The sequence below is a fragment of the Cavia porcellus genome, unplaced genomic scaffold, assembly GCF_034190915.1.
Source record: "Cavia porcellus strain 051 isolate PalLab524CR breed Dunkin Hartley unplaced genomic scaffold, mCavPor4.1 scaffold_18, whole genome shotgun sequence".
Classification (NCBI taxonomy): domain Eukaryota; kingdom Metazoa; phylum Chordata; class Mammalia; order Rodentia; family Caviidae; genus Cavia; species Cavia porcellus.
Genome location: NW_026947501.1, coordinates 37,790,033 through 37,812,175, shown reverse-complemented (window position 1 = coordinate 37,812,175; position 22,143 = coordinate 37,790,033). Strand labels below are relative to the sequence as shown.

The 22,143-nt window shown below is 42.3% G+C and overlaps 1 protein-coding gene across 1 annotated transcript; it reads right to left on the bottom strand.

Moving 5' to 3' along the window:
* Positions 1–1,633: 1,633 nt before the first annotated feature.
* Mat2a (methionine adenosyltransferase 2A) lies at positions 1,634–8,366 on the bottom strand. The gene is made up of 9 exons (XM_003468955.5): positions 8,137–8,366; positions 6,146–6,223; positions 5,910–6,032; positions 5,286–5,398; positions 5,053–5,196; positions 4,512–4,730; positions 4,118–4,300; positions 3,842–3,975; positions 1,634–3,244 (listed from the first exon to the last, which is right to left on the bottom strand). The coding sequence occupies exons 1-9, from the start codon at positions 8,225–8,227 to the stop codon at positions 3,142–3,144; spliced, it is 1,188 nt and encodes a 395-aa protein (XP_003469003.1). The 5' UTR covers positions 8,228–8,366; the 3' UTR covers positions 1,634–3,141.
* Between the last annotated feature and the right edge of the window lie 13,777 nt (positions 8,367–22,143).

The window sequence follows — 22,143 nt, the reverse complement described above, 5'->3', positions numbered from 1 at the left end:
CTCTTAATAGTTTTTCCCAAGGAAAACGCAGAGTGAGGCAGGCTGGGCTCACATGCAAAGCTGTTCAGCGGTAGATCGTTACCATACTGCTGGAGGAGTTGGGCCCTGCACAACTGCTTTCCAGGCAATGTGCCACCAATGTCCTTTCAGCCAATCTTACATTCTACCACTATTGCTTTTTGTACTTCATCATCATCTATTTGAAACTTTCAGAAAAGCAAAGGCAATTTTTCTTGGCAGTACTTGGGATCTGAACCCAGGGCATTGGCCCTGAGCTACATGACATGTTTGAGACAGGGTGTCAACTAAGTTGCCCAGGCTAGGCTCAAACTTGCCATCCTTCCATCTCAAGTTCCCCTGAGTGATGCAAGTACAAATTTCTCAATTTAAACTTGGTTCTTAACATTCCTTTTTCCTGTACCCATTTAGTACTTTGCCAGCTGTTCACCATCACTGCCACATCCTGTTGCTTCATGCCTTCACCCCTTTGCTGCCCTCTGTAGCCATTTGCCCACAAAGGGAACACAATCCTTGTATGTGAACCTGAGAGCTAGACCTCTAATTGGTAAACAAACCGTGGCATTACTAGTTCTTTCCTGTCACTTGAGGGAGGGTCTGTGTACCGCAGGCTGACAGTTTTGCAGTGATCTTGCTGGAGTGCTGGGATTACAGGTTTATGACACCACCACTTACAGGCACCAATCTGGTTATCTCTAGGTATTACTCTTCAGAGTAACTGCTACTGGTCTTGGCCTAAACCATTTAGGGCCACTTTAGGCTGAATGGCAGGCAAAGAAGCCTCCTCTGTATTTATAGCTGCTCCCCATTGCTCATATTGCCATCCTAACTTAGCTTTGGACCATAGTAGTGAAAGCTTCACAAGCGTGTACCTGTGAACTGCACATGGGAGTGATCTATGCTGCATGCTCTAGCTGTGTAACATAATAGAAGTACATGTGAGTCTTCTAAGCCTTCCATGTCAGCTGGATGAGAGCACTGAGCCACCACTATCAGGTACTGGCAAGAACATGCCTACTTGGCTCTGCACACACTCCTGATTAGAAGCCAATGCCCTTGGTTTACATGAACACCACCGTAAATTTTAAACCTGGAAATTCACAGCAGTTATTGCATGCAACAGGCTCCATTTATAATGCCTGATTTGTGAAACAGTGCCTATGTGCATAACCCTAGGGGTTTGACTTTGAGCAGAATATAGAGGTATAAAAAATGTTCTGAATTAGGGATCAAGGTTTTTTATTCTTTACTCATCCATCTTCTATCACAGCATTATCATTGGTTGCAGGAATCCACTAGGGGTCTATGAATAATCCTCTACTCTGCAAGTATTAGTTGAAATGTAGTGGAAAGATTTTATAAAGTAGCATACTCCCTATTTGTTTCCAATGTGGAATTTCAACTCCTACTGCGGACAGCTACAGTGAGGGAGCTTGCAGAATGCAGCCTAGAAGGCAATGGTGACAATCAAATCTTGGTCCAGGGTTAAGGTTATAAACCTATAAATGTAGGCACAGTAGGTCCAAGCATAGTTAATGTTTCTGAATCATAGATTCTAATACTCTAGGGTTATTAAAGGTACAACTGTAGCATTTTAAAAAAACAATGGACAGAGTTAGGGTAGAACCTAGCATTTTATTTAGATCTTCATTAACTGTTGGAATTGAGAACCAGACATACGTAATAAACCTCCAAAAATAGATCCTGAAAGGCACTTTCCGCTTAGGGCAAGCAGTCATGGAATAAGCATGTAAACAAGCTGGCTTCTCTGTACCACACCAGCCAAGTCAGCTTTCTCCATGGCCAGCTGCACCAGCTCTGCCCTCCCTTCTGTAACACCAGCCAGACCCCCTGTAGGTCTAACCCAAGGTTTTTCTGTAGGACACCTTGGCCTACCTGGGAATGCTGGAAACATGTTGTTAAAGGAATCATGGTGTCGAGGAAAAAAAAAAAAAAAAAAACTTTTAAAAGCTGCCATCTGAGGCGATGGCTTCTCTGTACTTACGCCATACCCCAGAATACAATAAATAAGCAATTAGAAAATGTTCAAGTATGAAGGGATTTCCTCCTCCCCGCCAAAAGCACTGCTCTCTGAAGGAAGCTGGTTTCTCTGTAGCTACACCAGCTGTTCAGAAAGCTCATTGGACCTGGTTTTGAAAATAAAACAAAGTTAAAACCCTGGGAGGAATTATTGTGCAGTGTGGAATACTCAGTCTTTCTTATAAAGAAAAAAAAAAGTTATCTGGTACCAAAGTGTGCAACCTACAGACCCTCAGGTACTGCCCTGTGACTTCTCTGTATGACATCACAAGGGTGCCAAGTGCCTGTTTCTAGACTAAGAGTTAGTGAGGTTTGGCTAGTGCTGAAACCATGCATAGGATTGGTTTTACTAAATTAAAAACCTTATTACGTACGTCCTCCAAAAGACAGCTGAAAAGTGGAGATTTTGATTTGGTGCTGTTATAGGTGGCAATTAGAGCATAAGCACCAGGGAGATGGTTTTTAATGGTAACTGCCTTTTTCTGATGTCAGGCTAGAGCTCCAACTGGAACTTGCGTTACATGCAAGACTGATTGGATAGGGAACACTCCCTGACAAAGCTACATAATTAGAAATGGGTCAAGTTACAGGGTGAGTTGGGAGAGGGCTTCACATTCATAATAGAGCTCAAGACATTACAAATTCATGCTGACAGGGCTGTGGCATTGCCAGACAGAGGCTATAGTGGAACTACAAGTACTTTACGTGCACATTACAAGGACATTTTCAGCATGGTGGGAAAGAACGCAATTAGGACTTTGGAGGTTTGGGTGATAGGGCACAAAGGTTCAATTTCAAAGCATTATTCACTACAGTGTTGTCTGTTTCTAGGCAGTTACATGGATCACCTATGCTCACTAAATTCATTATAATGGTGAACAGAACACCTAGGGACAGAATAGCAAGCCAACTTACAGTCCCCCACAAAAGCTAAAATTCATGTCAATGACTAAAGAGTGACTGCCAACTGATCAGGAGCTGAAAGAGGACAGGAAAAATTAGGGAGAAGGGCCCTTTCCCTCAGAGCTTGAAGGCTTCTCTGTAGCCTACGCCAACAAGTCTGGGGAAAAAAGGCTAACACTTTCAATATTTAAGCTTTTTGGGCACTTCCCATGGGAAGCTGTCCCTACCAAAGTGGCCATAGGCTGCAGTCCTCTGATAAATTGGCTTCTTCAGATCCAGATCCCTGGAATATATAAGTCCGTAACTTAATATGTAGCATTCAATTAAAACAAAGCAAAACAATCAGCAAGACTCATTTTCAAGAGCTCTGGCAAATGAGTTCAGTTCTCTGGGGTACGCTAGGAAAAAAGTTTGTGGCAGAAATGTTACTTTCCTGGTGTCCAAACTCCTTGCACAGTTATTAGTAACTACAGCTCTTTTCCGGCCCTGGCTCAACAAACAGGAAAACTCATTATTCTGAGGAATTCCAATTATCAAAAAGCTCATCTGAGATCACAGAATACTTACCAATGTCCCACTGCTCACTACGGTTATTTCCTTTGTAACAGCCTTGAGCATCCCACTTATTTATGCATTAAATTTTGTAATTCAAACACCTTTAAGTACGATGAGCAAATCCCGTATCTAGATTGGTTAGTCTAAGCCATGGAATACTAATTTTATTTCTCAGCTAAGCCCCCAAGGCAATGTAAAGCATCAGCATGTTTTAGAAATCAGCTGTTCCCCAACTTTAAGTCCACTTTCACCTCCTGGATTTAAGCAGTGTGTATACACCCACACCCTGTATTTTTTATTATCAGTATGCTTTTACCATCTTTACCTGACAATGACCCCAGGGCGAAGATCAAAATTCTTCTTCACAATCTCTAACAGCTCTCTCTCACTCTTCTGAGAGGTACCATAATGGAAAATGGAGATTGACAATGGATGAGAAACTCCAATAGCGTAAGAGACCTGTAAGAATCCAATGTTTTAAGTTCGTACTTTAAACACACTTGAGTAATACACTGGCATAAAACAAGCAGTTTTTATTACATACCCTCCCTGCTTATATAACTTTAACCACTCTAATTACATAAAGAATATATAGATGTACCTGTACAAGAACCCTTCTGCACAGACCTCCTTTAACAAGAGATTTTGCCACCCAACGAGCAGCATAAGCAGCTGAACGGTCCACCTTGGTATAATCCTTTCCTGAAAAGGCACCTCCTCCATGAGCTCCCCAACCACCGTATGTGTCCACAATGATTTTCCGACCAGTCAAACCAGCATCACCCTGGAATTAAAGGATTTCAGTCACTTTACACCTAATCCTTTCTAATAGGGTAAGGCTCTGCATTAGGCTCTATTCTAAACCAAGATTCACAGGAATACTTTTAAAAAGCCTAAAAAGGAAAAAATGATAGGAGCAAAAATTTTCCAAGTAACCTATGATCCAAAATAAAACACCAGAAAAAAACCACATGGAAAAACTGAATTAACATTACCTGAGGCCCACCGATAACAAATCTGCCACTTGGCTGTAGATGGTAGATTGTATCCTCATCAAGGTATTTGGTAGGCACAACAGCCTTGATAACCTTCTCCTTCAGGGCATCTCTCATCTCATCAAGACAAACTTCCTCATCATGCTGGACAGATATAACAATTGTGTGGACTCTGATGGGAATCACAGCACCACGATCTTGCATATACTGCACAGTCACCTTGAAGGCAACATAGGTTATTAGAGCTCTGCTTACCAAACAGTAACTTCCTAAATTTTAACACAAAAACACAAATGTTACTCTGATCAGTCAGTTATAATTAAACTTTATGCATTTCCTATGCCAATGTGATTTGACACAGTACAACATTTTGTTTTTTGAGACGGGGTCGCACTATGTAGAATTCAGGTTGCCCTTGAACTCACTATGCAGCCCAGGCTGGCTCAAATTTATAGTGATCCTCCTGCCTTAAGTCTCCTGAAGGCTGGGATTACAGGTATGTACATACATGGTAAGACAATACAGGTTTAGTATCACTTACTTGGGTTTTTGAATCTGGGCGCAACCAAGGCAGAGTACCGCTGCGGCGTAGTTCAGCCAGTTTGGCATTTAGCTTGTGGGCTAACACAATGGTTAAAGGCATACACTCCTCAGTTTCATCAGTGGCATAACCAAACATTAAGCCCTGAAAAAGGATTAAGTCATCAATGTGATCATTTTAAGTTTTCAGAATTTATTGTAACAGACACAAACAGCCTCTATGACAGACAGTACCTGGTCTCCAGCACCAATGTCTTCTTCATTCCGGTCAAGATGAACACCTTGAGCAATATCTGGTGATTGTTGTTCTAAGGCCACCAGCACATTGCAAGTCTTGTAGTCAAACCCTGTAACAAAAATGGTTTTCTAGGAAAACAAAGTCACAATACCTTTTCTATTGACAACACAATTTAGAATTCTAACTACTACAAAGAAACCAGATGTGGGAGTGCCTTACCATGGTTTTAACTTTGTGCTTTTAGTGTTTTCCAATATTTAATCTCAATACCAAATGGAAAACTCCAGAAAATAAATTTAACTCACTATTTTGAAGAGGATGACAAAATTCCATGAAAATTTCTACAAGAAATTCAAATTTCTTGTAGAGAGCTGTGTTGTTACATACACTGTGAACATACCAATGTCTTAAGCGAAAAGTACAGTTTGGTGGTATCTACTGTATCAGGGTAATGGGACACCTACTCTACATCACTGTATCACACTTTTTAGAAACTGGAATACAAATGAAATAAAAGTATAACACAACTACACAACTGGAATTTAGAAGTACCTATTCAGTTTTAGTTAGCATTAGCTGTCCTGCAAATGAAAGAGTAGAATGAAATCATTAAAACACACCTTTAGAAGAATCATCATATCCAATGTGCTTAATGGCTTCACGAACCACTTTCTGGTAGTCAACGGCAGCTCTGGATGTTATTTCCCCAGCAAGAAGGATCATTCCAGTTTTAGCAACAGTTTCTTAAAAAAAAAAAAAAAAAAAAAAAGGTTCCAGCAAATGCTATTTTTACAAATGCTTTCAGCATTGCTTTTTATTATCAGTTGGCAAGTCAGCACATCCATTTTGTACCTACCACAAGCCACTTTGGCATCTGGGTCCTGCAGAAGGTGGGCATCAAGGACAGCATCACTGATCTGGTCACAGATCTTATCTGAAAGAGAAAATTCCTGACTCAATTTTTTAAACTTATTATTGATGCCCCTTTCCCATTAATTGGAAAAGTTAGTTTTGCCTTTTTAAGCACTGGTTAAAACATACATAAATGAACAATAGTGAGCAAGTCAACTACATAAAACATGCGGATTTTAACTGGTATTTAAAGCACTGCTTTAAGAGACAACTGCTAAAAGAGACAACAGTGCATGTTACTTGAAAACTTGACACCACCTCATAGCACAAGCTTATCAACCCAGTTAAGCCAACATGTGTACTCAGCATACTTAATTTACAATGTGTGTATTTTACACAAGGACTTCTAGTTCTTCCTTGAAACATTTAAATTTTTCCTAAAAATGAGCACTTAAACTGAGATTAAACAAATGAAAAGTAGAAATAATGGTATCTTTAAAATTCAAAAGCCTAAGTAAAGGAATAGTTTTACAGTGCTAACCTTCAAAGATGACAATTCTTAAATCTAACCAACCAGTTTTCCTATCAGTTTCTTCAATAGCTGAATCTCATTGTGGTGATGCATTCCTATAATTTCAGTACCATGGGAGGCAGGTTGAGGTAGGATGAGTTTACATCCAGCCTCAGCAATTTAGCCCCTCAAAGTTACTGGAGTGGGGTGGACCTCAGTACAGAGGCACTGGGTTCCATTTCCAGTGGAGCAGGCTTGGTCCAATGGAAAAAAGCATGCTTGCACACTAGTCTACTTTGCCTACAGATAACTCAATTCACAGGCATTACTAACTAAACCCATCAGTCTCCCTAAATTTAAACACCAACTAGAGCAACCAGAGAATTGAAGTCTTCAACAAAAGTTCAACAGACTAGAATGCTTAACTGCATTCTGAAGTCTCAGAATCTCCCCCACTATACTGTATATTATTGGGAGGGACAAAATGCCCTCAACTGAATTTTCTATGATCATTCAAAACAGAATTACGCCTTCCACTCAAATGTATTGCATGTCATATAACCCCACAGAACACCTGACCTTCCGCATTCATCAAGGCTGCTTGGGGGTTTTCGCCACAGGCATTGGCAGATTCTCAAAAGTAATCCAACTAGTCAGGTTATTGTGGCCACCCTAAATGTCTAAACACAATATTGCCATTTACTGGATTCTGTGTTTAAGTACAGATTGAAATTTGCAGAGAACGGCTCCACTTGCTTGCGTGCATATTCTGGTAATGGCGTTTCAGGGAACAAAGCCTCAAGGAGGACATGTAAGCCAAACCTCCACCGACTGTACGGTGGGACTTTAATAAAAGAAGCCCAAAAACCAGTAGGAGCCAGCACTGAATTCCTACTTGCCATCCTCTGCACTCGTGGGCCACGTAGCGGCGACCTCAGCCTGCCTTTTGCTTAGTAGGATAGGAGGCTGTCACCTTGAAGTCAAGGCCACCTTTGCCACAGCGCATGCTTGTATTTCGCAGGGTACCCGAGGCGGCGGGAGGGAGGACGTCTCGGATCACCTGCCCCCACCCGTCGCACCGAGGCCTATGGCTCCCCTCGCCCGCTGGCCATGGGCAGCAAGCACGTGGTCGTCGCTGCAATGCGGGGCGCGCGCCCGAGGCCGGACACGAGCACGCGGGGCGGGGCGCCCACTAGAGGTTCTGCAGTCGTGAGGATCAGAAAGGAACAGTGCCCTCCCCGGGCAGAACACGAACTGTCGCGGCCCCCGCCCTTCTCGCTTTCTGGAATCTTCCGTCAGCCTGGGCGCGCGGCCGGATGGGAGGGGATGATCGTGAGGGGGAGGGGAAAGGGAGCGGCGGAGACGCGCGCGGCTGTCCTTCCCACAGTCCGCGGGACAAGACAGTCCCCGCGGACCCCACATCGGCGACCCCGGTTGGCGCTCCCCTCCTGCCCCACGCCGTATCCCCAGCCCCGTCATCTCACCTGGGTGGCCTTCGCCCACAGATTCCGAGGTGAAGAGGAATGTGCCCTCCTCGATGAACGCGTCGTGGAAACCGTTGAGCTGCCCGTTCATACTGGCGATAGTGGGTTAAGAAAGTGGCGTTAAGGAAACAAGCAGGCAGTAGCGAGGAAGCGACTGCAAAAGGCGCAAGCTAGGGACGTCGTCCTACTCTGAGAGAACAGGCGGCGCGGAGCTAACGAGGGGCCCCGTGCGGAGGCCCAGTATTTATAGAGCAGCGCCCGCGCGAGCCTGTTCGGCCCCGCCCCCCGGCCCGCGCGCCAATGCGCCACTGGCGCGGAGGTGGCGGGGAGAAAGAGGGAGGTGCCGCGACCGGCCGGGCTGAACCATCTTCGAGACGGGGGGAGACAACTGCCTCGCCTGCGAGTACTTAAGCATCTTAAGTGCTTATAAACAAGGATTCAGTGGAAGTACGAGTCCACAGAGAAGTTTTGTCTTTCCACGTCCCACGTGGGAGGAAAAGCGCCGAGGGCTTTAGAGAGCGGCTCCCCTATGCCGTGACGTGGCACCTTCCATGCGGCCGTTGGCGGGGGTATCAGTCCGCTAGGTCACCGCCCCCAGCGGTGGAGAGCGGAATCGCGGTGCTAGTGCTCTGGCTATTTCTGGTCGAGGGTCTTTCCGGGTTCCCCGCTTTCAGAAGCCCTGTGACAGGGAGCTCGTGGCTCTTGGCCATGTGGAGGTGGCCATGTTGGCTGGCCCGCGGGCACATCATTGCACAGCCATGTTCTGCCCACTCCGCTCGCCTCCGGCGGGCGGAACTGCTGAGGGTCGCCGACACAGTTGCTAGTAATTTCTTGGTTAATGGCTTCCTTGAAAAGGGTTGGAAAGAGAATGAATGAGAGCGCTGCTATTGGTTTAAACAACACTGTTCTCCTCCATCCTGACCCTAACGTGGAGGCCGCACACTGCCCACCGTCGGGAAGGCGGCTGCTGCTGAGGCTGCCCTGTGCCTCTGAGGCAGACCAGAAAAAAAATAATTAAAAATAAAAAAGAAAGAAAATTGGGGTGAAGAGACTTAAGTCTTTTGTTGAAAAGATGCCTCAGTTCATACTGAACCGAGTCTTTTTCCTGGGAGAAAAGCCCCTTGCAGGCCCTCGAATGTTCTCCTCGGGCAGGAGAAGCAGTCTGTCCTGGCGGGAAGCTTTCACTGAAATGCCCCCCTGCATTCGTCCTCGTTTTGCCCATTAATGGAATTACAGAGGGGCCAGGAAAAGGGGCGAAACCAAACTAGAGCCGACGAGGAGTGGGGGAGCGACCTCGCGGCGTCCCGCTGGCCCCAGCGCCGGGACACTGGGAACCCTGGGTTCACGAGGGTCCTGGGCGACACCTGCTCGGGACAGAGGTCGCAGCACTTCGCCCTGGGGAGGTGGGCACGCCCCATGCCGCACCGGTTAGGTGAATGCTGAAGAAAACGCTTCTAAGTGGAACTATCTGCGCGGGGAGAGCAGACGGGAATTTGCAGACGGAAACAAAGGAAGCGTTGGGCTGTGCCGAGGGCATCAACAAAGACAGCACAGACAGGCTCATCTCCGGACTCTCGACCACATCCATCTTCATAGCGGGCAGTCAGAGAAGGTTAAATGCGAAAGAGGCAACGGATAGGTTATTCTTACTGGTCGCTTTTTCCTTTTCAAACTGACTCTTCATGGAAAAAAGAATACTATTCATCATTTTTTGTTTTAGTATAATTTCACTTGGTTTTTTTTTTTTTTTTTTTTTCTTTTTAGGATGCCATTTTATCAACTCAGAGTGAGTAACAGAATTGTCAACTGAAACCGCATGTGTAGGCTGGTCAATGCATTATCTCCCAGCAGAAAAATCTATACAGGAAGCCAGAATATAATTGGAAGATTATTTTATTAATAAGGAGGCAGAAATATAATTAGAAGGTTAGTTTATTAATAGGGAGGCAGAAGAAGGAGATTACATGATTGGCTCATTAATTCCTGGTGCCTCTTTGTTACCAACTCCACAGTGGGCTCTTCCTGCCAAGACAGGTAAATAGAGGTTATTTGCTCAGCAGTGTTAAGTGTCAGTGCTCCAAAACCCTACTACTCTTAACCCTCGCCAAGAGCAAGAAAGAGAAGTAGCTACAGCTGATCTAATCTCTTGGCAGGAAGAGCCTTCTATGGAATTGGAAGTAAAGCATACCGATGTTTTACATTGGCTTTGTTTTATTTTTACTTTATTATTTTATTTGAGACAGGATCTCACTGTGTAGTTCAGACTGACCTTGAGTTCACTATGTAGCCTAGGCTGGCCTAGAATTTGCAGTGATCCTCCTGCCTCAGCCTCCTGAGTGCTGGTATTATGGGTGTATGCCACCATGCCTGCCAACATTGCTTTCTTTTAGTAACAGTTCAATGTGTTAATTTGTTGCCATCAAAATAAAGCAGGAGTGGTGGCAAGGAAGTAATCCCAGGTGGGTCAGAATTGGAGGTAAGCCTGTAGCAAGACCCTGTCTCAAAAAAAAAAAAAAAAAAAACAAACCACAAAGAGCAGGATGTTGTGCACATCTGAAATCCTAGCGCTTGAGAATTAGGCAGGAGAATTTCCATAAGTTCAAGGACAGCCCATGATACAGCTTGAGTTTGAGGCCAGCCTGCACTACAAAGCAAGACCCTGTCTCAAACAAAAACAAAAACCCAGCTCTAACTGCAATTCAGACCAGTGAGATCCTGTTTCAAAAAACAAAACCAAACCAATGAAAAACAAAAGCAAAAAATAAAACAACCCATTTTCCCTGGTTTCATACTATTAATATTGTCCTTTCCCTTCTACCATAAATATTTACATCTGGGAGGCAGACCCAGGTACTGATCTATGATAGTCCAAGTTGCTGCCTATTTCAGGCTCTAAATGAAGATGCCTGGGTAACTTACCCTTTCTGCCCCAGGTCAGCTGCTATTTCCTGGGTGAAGCTTTTGCCTACAGAGAGTTTCCACAACGTTCTCTGTTTTCCTTCATGACACTGAAGTGCAGCTTGCAATTACAGGTTTAGTGATTTTTTGGGTGTGTGTGTGTGAATGCCTCAGATTCCTAGTTAGGTTTATAAATAAACCATGATAAGATGGTTTGGTATTTTGAGGTTTTACATTGAATGCCTGGCACATACAAGGTGCTTAGGAGTGTGTGTGTGTGTGTGTGTGTGTGTGTGTGTGTGTGTGTGACAGAGACAGACAGACACAGAGAGGAAGCAAGGGGGCAGGAAAAGGGAAGACAGGGAAAGAAAACAAAAGAGAATGAATATAAGAGATTGTAGAAGAAGTAGGGAAACAAGAGACTTTCATGCTCATGTAAAATAAATGAAGCCCTGCTTTGTTTTAGTCACAAACATAATAAAATTGAGAACTCTTTACCAACAGAGTAACACATGGCTCTCCTGTTCTAAGAGGAATGAGATTTCTCATTTCATAGGTTAGTGCCTTGAGGGTAGAATACAGCAGGACAAGTTATTGGTTTATTTCACATTTAACTTTATTGAGTTTTATTGAATGTGAAGTGCTATAAAGGAAAAACTCTAATCACTGCCAAAAGGCTCCCAATTTCTCAATACAAAAAGCATCAACTTAACAATAGCCTCATGAAAGTGGCAAAATTGGGTAACAAAGATAACTGTCTCTGGGTCTTATCAGTCTCTCAAACAGATAAGGAAGGAAGTCCCAGTAAGTCAAAGAAAGCCCTGGGAGCCTAAAGCAAGAAGACCACAAGTTCCAGCTGGTGCTGGGCAATTTAGCACTTAGTCAGATTCTCTCTCTCTCTCTCTCTCTCTCTCTCTCTCTCTCTCTCTCAAAAAAAAAAAAAAAAAAAAGACTGGGAATATTGCTCAGTGAGCAAGCCTAGGGTTCAATCCCCAGTAGTGGCAGGGAAAAAAGGAAAGAAAAAATGCTTCTGCAGCACTAAACCTGATTTGGCAGAAAAGAAGATGATACTAAGTATAGCAAAGTGCACTGGTGAGGTGTGGAGATACTAAGAAGGAAGCTCCTAGGTTACGAGACTTAATACCTTCGGTCTAAATGCTGGACCAGGAGAAATGGACGTAGGACAGATGTCTCTATGTTGTGCCAAGTGGTTATGGCCAAAGCGTCTCAGATGATCATAGATGCAAGCTAGCCCAAGTGAGATCACAGAGGAGTACTATGTTAACCGGGTGAGGTGATGCATGCCTGAATTCCAGCACTCAGGAGGCTGAGGCAGGAAGATTGCTGAGTGCAAGGCCAGCCTGGGAAATATAGTGAATTCAAGACCAACCTGCCCCACAGAGCAAGACTCTGTCTCAAAACAAAAACAACAAAAAAGTACTATGTGAATTCTCACATTTGTAGGATTTTTATATTTTGTTTTTATTTCTCTTTTTTTTCCCTCTTGATACTTAATCAAATCTTTTTACAGTCCTGATAAGGAAGTATAGCATGGAAAAATGCATAGGATACTGAGATAGGATAGAAAAAATAAAAACTAGGTAGAAAAGAAACAAATCAAGACTTTAAAATTTTACTGTTAAGAAAACCTAAAGCTTCAAGATAAAAAAATTACTCAAGCCTTTTTTTCCCTCCTAGGAAACTCACAAAAACAAACAAAACCCAACCCTAACGGTCCTTTTACAAATCTGTAAGTCTGGACTTTTCACCTGTCAATTGCACTGTGTGCCTGGCCATAGTGGCACAGACTATAATCCCAACACTCAGGAAACTGAGTCAGGAGGATCGCCATGAGTTTGAGGCCAACGTGGGCTACATAGTGAGTTTAAGGCCAGCTTGAATTACAGAGCAAAACCGTATCTTAAAAAAAATAGTAATAATAATTGTGCTTGAAGCAGCAATATTGGCAAGCAGCAGGTCTCAACTTCAAATGTAGGTAGAAGGCTTGCACTATAACCTGATAAACTGTGAATATGTACATTTTAGATCACCCACCTTGAAGATGTCCCCTTCAATGTACCGAACAGCAGCTCACAATGTGTCTCATTTCTCTGAGTACCTGCACTCCACTCAAGTTCATCCTACAAATCTCAAATCCTTCTCATGTCTCTTTCATTAATACATGATGAAAATCCTTTTTACAAGATGGGGGTTGGTGAACATGCAACTTATTTCAGAAGGGCAGGATAGGTTCTTTATTTCAGCCTCAGGGACATCTTAGAACCAGCTTAATGCTGTACGGTGTAGAAGAAATGAAATCATACTATGAAGGCAAGAGCTAGTATGTTGTGACAGGCACTGTTGTAATACCTATTCCTTATAGCAACTCTAATGAGGCAGTTACTATTTACTTCTCTTCCTGTCTTACAGATTGTCTTAGTTACTTTTCTTCTTGCTAAGACAAAATTTCCAACACCCAAAACTAAAGGAAAGGTTTATGTGGCTTACAGTTTGTAGAGGTTTCAGTCCATTATGGGCAGGATCCAGAGCAGGCTGGTATGGTGGGCAGAAAGAAGCAAAGCAACAAGTGTTGACACAGCTCTCTCTGCCCTTAACTTCATCTCCAGGTTCCGAGGGCAGGTGGCAGTCACACTCTCAATCCCATTGCCCTTAGCCTAGCACTGCACCATGAACTCCTGTGTCACACATGCTCAATTCAGCCACCTCTGCAAAAGACCCACTGGTGACCACTAAGGCTTTGGGGGACATCTAGACACAAACGATCACTGTATTTCTGTGTGTTACAGTTTGTGTTTAGATGTCTCCTCCAGGCCTCATATGGTCATGGGGGAGGTTTTTCTAGATGAATTTTTCTATGATGTTTTTCTAGGTATTTCTATGATGAATTCATGGTCAAGGGCGTGAGCGCTACATCTGCCCTAGCCTGCGTACAATATAAGGGACAGAAAGAGTCTTGTCACCCTTTTGTTGCTTTGCAACCTTCTGGCTGCCATGAGAAGGCCCCTTCCTTGTTGCTCTTTGTTGCTGTCTTCTGCCACCATTAATGGTTGCCCCTTTGGCATCTGCCACCCTGCCTTGGACCAGTGAATTATGGACTGAGAACTCTAAAAACTGTGGGTTAACTAAACCTTTCCTTCCCTAACTTGTGGGTGTTGGGTATTTTGTTGCAGCAATGAAAGAAAAGTAAGACAGTAAATAAAATCCAAAGACAAACAACAGGAAAATATGTAACATGTGACAAAGGATTAATATCAATTGAAAAAGTGAAGCTCAATGAAAGAAGAAAAACATGTAAATAGTTCTCCAAAGATAAAATGAAATATGAAAACATGCTCAACCATATTGAGAAAGAAATTAATTCATTTATATAATGAGTTTGGGGAAACTAGAGCTATGGAGGTGGCAAGGGCCAGGGTAGGTGATCTAAATAGGAAGAGGCTGTGTATCTGTCTTCTCCATGAGTTTGGCCTCTGGGGGGGCTTTCATGATGCTGCCAATGCTTTCTAGAATTTCTACTGATGCCCTCCATGGTGGCACACAGGGCCCAGGCACTGGAATTCAAATCTCCCTCCTAAGTGGATTTACCTAGTTGTACTGTGGCCCAAAGTCTCCTCACTCCATGACCATTAGTGGCTCCATTTCTGTTAAACTGCTTATTCTAGTTCCTTGTCCCTCTTGTCCATTGTCTAGAGCCCTGACTGTTAACTGGAGTCATTGCTGTCTGATAAAACTGTGGGGGCCCTGCGGCAGCTGAAAAGAAGTATAAAATACAAAAGACCTTTATTTTGAGAATGCGGGGGGGGGGGGGGAATTTAGCTCAGCGGCATAAGCGCCTGCCTTGCAAGCAGACAGTCGTGAGTTCAATCCCTGGTACCGATAAAAAGGAAAAGGAAAAAGAGAATGTGGGGAGAGACACCCCCAATCCTCTGGGGCGCAGCATCCCCACCCCCCACCCCCACCGGGGTCGGCGATCTCTCCGTGGAACACGTGGAGTGGGGGCATATAAGTAGCCTCAGTTTGGGGTGGAACCCAAGGGGCATTAGGGATGCACAGGTATTCTTTTGGCGCTATAGGTAAATTCCTAGGGGTGGGGGAGATAGGAGCTCCTTGGTTCTGCCTCTAAGGCTTCACCCCCTACAGTGTCCTGTCTGGGCCAAAACTCTTTCAGTCTTTGTGGGGGACAGGGTGAGATCACTTCTTGCTACCTTGTAGACTGGCTGCATCCTTAAATCTCATCTGAAGGCTGTCCTCTGTGGAACAATCAATCTCTTTGGGTCCTTACCTTCTTAGACCCATCCTAGCCTTTCAGGAGGACACAAACCTACCTCTTACAACCGGGTTTTGTTTACAGGGCGCCCTCTGGATGACCGCCAACATGGTCCAGTTTCCTGTCTGCCTGTGGTCCCCACCTCCAGCCTTGCTCATTGCTACCACAGACATGTGGACCTCCCAACCTGCCTTTTCACCTCAGAGTCTAGTCTCCTCTTGTCTGAGTCCACGCAGACATTGGGGCCCACCTCCCTCTACCTTTGATTTGGCCTCAGGACCTTTGCATTATAAGCAGCTTCTACCTCCCAGGCTAGCAAAGAAGACCCCACCTGTGCGCCTGGGGTACTGGAGAACATAGGTAGGAGTAAGGAGGCACTCCTCCATGTGTCCTTTCTCTTGGCGAGCTCTGCTCTCTGTGAGAACACAGCTGCCCCCAGGACAGAGAAATGCCAATTTGATGAGGCAGTTTGGCACCTATAGCTCTATCCTTGATGGGTGATTTGATAAACTTTGAGTCCTCAGGCTACACAGTTATCCAGGAGGTTTAAGTTGTTTGTGTTCTTATGATCTCACTTAACTGCAAAAGCCAGTCCATGAAGGGAATATGTAAAGAAATGTTGGTTCCACTGGGTGGGGGTGGTGCAGGGCTGTAATCCTACTACTCAGGAAGCTGAGGCAGGAGGATTGCCGTAAGTTCAAGGCCAGCCTGGACTACATAGTGAATTCAAGGACAATCTGGACAGCATAATGAGACCCTGTCTCAAAAACAAAACAAAATAAAAATCCAGAAAGAAAAAAAGAAATTTTGGTTTAACTGTACTTCATGATTAGAGGCGCAGAGAAAGAAAGTACAACCAGGACACGGTCAGGGTCCACCTCAGTGGAGTTCTGGTCTTTATCCCCGAATTTAGCTTAGGTGATGTCACCCATTGTAAAGAGGTCTTAAAGGATTGAGGCTCTTGTCACAAGGAAGGTGACCCAGCAGAATGATCAGCCAGTAAGAACCAGTGAAAAAATCTTTTTCCTGGACAGTTTCTAGATTGGTAGGAAGCTTCTGGGCTTCTAGCTGGGTTGGAGATATCAACCCTACATCTCAGGACTAGGTTATGTGCAGATAGGAGCACCTAGGATCCATGTTTGCAGTCCTTGGACACCTATCCCGGAATTCAGAGCAATGGGGAGCCCTTCTCAAGCAAGTACTTTAGAAAAACAACACTGAACCATGTCTGGACCCCACTCTAGACATTCAGCCAGTGTCTCTGGGTTTGGAACAGGTCATAAGTATTTTGAAAAAGTAATTTAAGTTATTCTTTTTTGTTTGCTGGAAATTGTGATCTCCCTATGTTGCCCAGGCAGCTGTTACTGAATTTGCTTATTAAATCTAGTAGTCCTTTGGTGGAATTTTTGGGGTCTTCTAAATAGAGTATCATGTCATTTGCAAATAATGATAATTTAACTTCTTCCTTTTCTATCTTGATTCCTTTTGTTTATTTCTCTTGTCTAATGGCTCCATCTAAAATAAATAAATAAATAAATAAATAAAACAAAGGGCTAGGGACTTAGCTCAGCAGCATAAGTGTCTGCCTGGCAAGTGGGAGGTCATGAGTTCAATCTCTAGTACCACTAAATAAATAAATAAATAAATAAATAAATAAATAATTGCTCCAGCTAAAGTTTCCAGGACTATGTTGAATAAGAGTGGAGGCAGTGGGCATCCTTATCTCATTCCTGATTTTAGAGAGATAGTCTTTAGTTTTTGTCCATTTAGTATAATGCTAGCTGTTGGTTTGAAATGGCTTTTATCAGATTAAGATAAAGACCTTCTAGTTTAATTTTCTGTAGGGCTTTTATCATGAATGGGTGCTAAATTTTGTCAAAAGCTTTTTCTGCATCTGTTGAGATCATCATAAGATTTTTGTCCTTGGCTTTATTAATATGATGTATTACATTTATGGATTTACATATGTTGAACCTTTATGCATCTGTAGGATGAATCCCACTTGGTCATGGTATATAATCTTTGTGATGATTTGCTGCATTCTATTTGCCAGTATCTCCTTAGGGACTTTTACATCTGTGTTCATTAGAAAAATTGGCCTGTAATTCTCTTTCTTAGTTGGGTCCTTGTCTGGTTTTGCTATCAGAGTAACGCTTGCTTCCAGGAATGAATTTAGGAGTTTTACATCCCTTTCTATTTCATTAAAGTTTTTGAGAAGTAGTGCTATTAGATCATCTCTAAATTTCTTGTAGAATTCATCAATGAATTCATCAGGGCCTGGGCTTTTCTTTGTTGATAAATTTTAATTACATCTTCAATTTCATTGATTGATTTTGGTTTATTTAGAATTTTGATATCTTCTTGATTCAGCTTGATTCAGCTTTCATATGTATCTAGGAATCTGTTCATTTCTTCTATATTTTAAATCTTACTAGAATACAAGTGTTCAAAAAAAAGGTACAGATTGTCTTCTGGATTTCTGTAGGGTCTGTTGTGATTTTACCCTTTTCATTCCTAATTGCATAGATTTGAGTCTTTCCTTTTTATGATAAGGTTGGCTAAGGATTTATCAATTTTTTAATCTTTCAAAGAACCAACTCTTTGATTCATTGTATTGTTTGTTTAGTCTCCACCACATTAATTTCTGTTCTGATCTTTATAAGAACCTGCTCTTCTTTATCTAGAAGTCTGAGGTTTGCCATTAAGCTGTTTATATAGCTCTGTTTTCCTGATATGGGTATTTACTGCTATAAATTTCTCTCTTAAGACTGCTTTCATTGTGTCCTGTAAGTTCTGGTATGTTGTACTATGATTATCATTTAACTGTAAAAACTGTCTAATTTCTTCCTTAATTTCATCAGTGACCCATTGGTTGTTCACTAAAGTGCTATTTAATTTCCATGTGTTTATGACATTCTTGTGGATTCTTTTGCCATGGGTTTTCAGTTTCATTTCACTGGGTCTGATAGTATGCATGGGATAATTTCAGTTTCTTTGCATTTACTTAAGATGTTCTATGAGGCAGTATATGCCAACACTCATTCATGATAAAAATCCTACAGAAATAGATGATCTTTATCTCAGTCTGATAAAAGCCATCTATGACAAACCAACTCCCAAAACAGTATATATCATGCTAAAAGGACAAAAATGAAAAGCTTTCACTCTAAAATCAGGAATAAGACAAGGATGTCCATGGTCAACATTCATTATTCTGGAAACTTTAGCTAGAGCAATTAGATAAGGGAAAGGAATAAAAAGAATAATGATAATGAAGGAAGAAGTTAAATTATTATTCATGCATGACATGATATTCTACATAGGAGACCCCAAAAATTCCACCAAAAGACTATAGATTTAATAACCAAAGTCAGTATCATAACTGGATACAAAGCCAACACTCAAAAATCAATAGCCTTCCTATACACAAATAACAAACTCACTGAGAGCGAGGAATAAGGTAACACCTGAGAGAGAGGAATCAGAGAGGAACATCTTTCAAATAGCATCCAAAAAACAAGAGAGAAATATCTAGAGATCAGTCTAATGAAGGAAATCAAAGATTTCTACATTGAAAACTACAGTACACTGAAAAAGGAGACTGAAGAGGATATCAGAAAATGGAAAGATATCTCTTGCTCTTGGGTGGGAAGAATTAATACAGTGAAAATGGACATATTTCCAAAATTGTTATACAGATTTAATGCCATCTTGATTAAAATTTCAATAGAATATCTCACAGGATTAGAGAAAATGATAACACAATTCATTTGGAACCAGAAGAGACCTAGGATAGACCCAACAATCAGTGGAATAGATTAAAAGATGAAAAAACAACTCCAGGCCTACTTAACCACCTTATCTTTGACAAAGGTGCCAAACACACTCACTGAAAGAAAGATGGCCTCTTTAATACATGGTGCTGGAAAAACTGACTCTACATATGCCAAAGATTAAAATTAGACCCACATGTTTCACCATGCGCTAAACTAAAATAAAATAATCAAGAATCTAAATATTAAAAACATTAAATCTGCTGGAAGATAGAATAGGTAGAACACTTTAAGAAATCAATGTAAGCAAAAGCTTTATGAGCCAAACCCCAATTGCACAAGAACTATCACAAAGAATCAACAACTGGGATCTCATCTTATTAAAAAGCTTTTGCATAACAAGAGAAACCAACAGAGTGAAGAGACAACCCACAGTGTGGGAAAAAAATGTTTACCAGCTGTTCCTCAGACAAAGGATTACTGCTGAGAATATATAAAGAACTCAAGAAGTGTCCCCCCAATTTAAAGACCCAATTGAAAAATGGGCATCCGAGATGGACACACACTTCTCAGATGAAGACATATGAACATCAAATAAATATATGAAAAATGTTCACCATCACCAGTCATTTGAGAGGAGCAAATTAAAACACTTTGAGATTTCCTATGGCTATTATCTAGAAATCAACCAACAAATGCTGGTAGGGCTGTGGGGGGAAGAAGGAACCCTTCTCCACTGCGGGTGGGACTGGTGCAACCACTGTGGAAATCAGTGTGGAGATTCCTCAGAAATGAAGACAAGAAACTCCATTTGACACAGCTATTTTTTAAAAATTTTTTTGTTTTGTCTTTTTCATTTTTTATCGGTACCAGGGATCAAACTCACGACCACACACTTGCAAGGCAGGCACTTACGCCGCTGAGCTAAATCCCCAGCCCCCTTGACCCAGCTATTTTCCTTCCTTTGTATTTTCCTGAAAGAATTCAAAGCATCATACCACAGCAGTCTATGTACACCTATGTTTATAGTGGCACAGTTTGTAGTAGCCAAATCTTGGAAATAGCCCAAAAGCCCATTGACTGGTGAATGGGTTAGGAAGATGGGATATTTTTTGTTTGTGTGTGTGTTTGTTTGTGTACAGTGGAGTACTATTCTGCCAAAATAAGGATAAAGTCTAGGACATTTCAATGTAGCTGAATGCACCTTGAGTCCATACACTTAAATGAAATCAATTGGACACATGTGAATAACACATTGTTTCTCTAGTGAGAAACCAAAAGGGTAATTAAGGACCAAAATATATACTAGATATTGCAAATATTCAAATGCAAAGGAGAACAAAGGGGGGAGGAAAAAGTAAAAAATGTGAGAAATGGAAGCAAAACTTTTGTAAATGGGAAGAGGAGGAGGGGTTGGGGGAAAGGAGGGGAACGGGGAAAACAAGAATCAAGTTATATCACATACAGGTGGACATTCCCTATGATGAAGGTCACCATTATGTATATCTAAAGTGTACCAGTAAAATCTGATTTTTTGTGGTGCGGGGGAAGTTTGGAAAAATAAAAGAAAGAGCACTCATATTGCCAGCACTTCAGCAAAACTACCATCTAGATTCTTTTTTTAAAATACTAGTTTCAACATTTCTCCTTCTTGTGCTGAAAATCAAACCTAGGGCTCCTGTATTCTGCATGAGGCTTCTACCAATGAACTACATTTCTAGCCCTATTTTAAATTTTTTCTCTCTTTTTTTCTTTCTTTCTTTTTCTTTCTTTTTGTCTTTTTTAGACAAGGTTTCACTGTGAAGTTCAGACTGGTCTTGAATTCACTTTGTAGCCCAGGCTTGCCTCAAACTCACAGTGATCTTGCCTCAGCCTTCCTCGTCCTGGGATCATAAGCATGCACCACCATGCCAGCCTAATTTTAAATCATTTTATCATTAGTGTTCTTCATGTCATCATCCAGTCTTTGTGTTCACAACCATAATGCACCTCATAATAGTAAATAAAGAGAGGGGCTGGGGATTTAGCTCAGTGGCATAAGCACCTGCCTTACAAGCAGGTGGTCGTGAGTTCGATCCCCAGTACTGATTTAAAAAAAAAGATATGCCCAAATCCTGTGCAAGGGTGTGACAGTGTAATAACAAAGAAGTGGAAAGGGTCCAGGCTTCTCTAGAAGGGATCACTACATACAGTCATGTAATGGAAAGGATGCAATCACAAAAACATGCTTGTATGACTTGGGAAGAATGTCTAAATATTTTATGATGATAAAAAATAATGGATGGCCTATGATTTCATTGGTGTAAAATTAAAAACTACAGATAAAGATATACTCTGATTCTATTTCAGGAAGGTTACAAAATGCCTTAGTTACTTTTCTCTCATTGTTGAGACAAAATGCCCAACACCCAAAGTTAAAAAGGGAAAGGTTTGTTTGGCTCACAGTTTGTAAAGTTTTCAGTCCATAATTGGCTGGCTCCATGGCAGGGTGGTGTGGCAGACAGGCATTGCAGAGGAGAAACAGTTTAAGCAAGGGAGGAAAGGGGGAGACAAGCCTCCTTCTGTTCTTTATCCTGCATCCAGTCTACTGAGGATAAGGGTGGTACCAATCCAATCAAGGGATTGATCCAGCAATCGCCCAGCCCTAATCCAGCACATTTACTCCTGGCATTGCACCCCGAATCAGTCATACACTTGAGATTCACCTGCCTCTGGAAAGTCCCATCTAAAACTAGTATGAGGCTTTGGGGGGACATCTAGACACAAATAATAACAAAACAAGTGGTGGTAACTTTTGGAGAATGGCACTGGAGATTGTTTTGTTTTGTGTTTTGTTTTTTGAGACAGGGTGTCATTATGCAGCTCAGGCCAGCTTGAACTCACTATGTAGCCCAGGCTGGCCTTGAACTTACAGCAATCCTCCTGCCTCTGCCTCCCAAGTGCTGGGATCACAGGTGTATGCCACCAAGCCTGGCTTTTGAAATCTTTTGAAGGTCAACAAGGAATGTTGAGAGATTTAGGAGAGGAAGCAGGGGGATCTGTTTCATT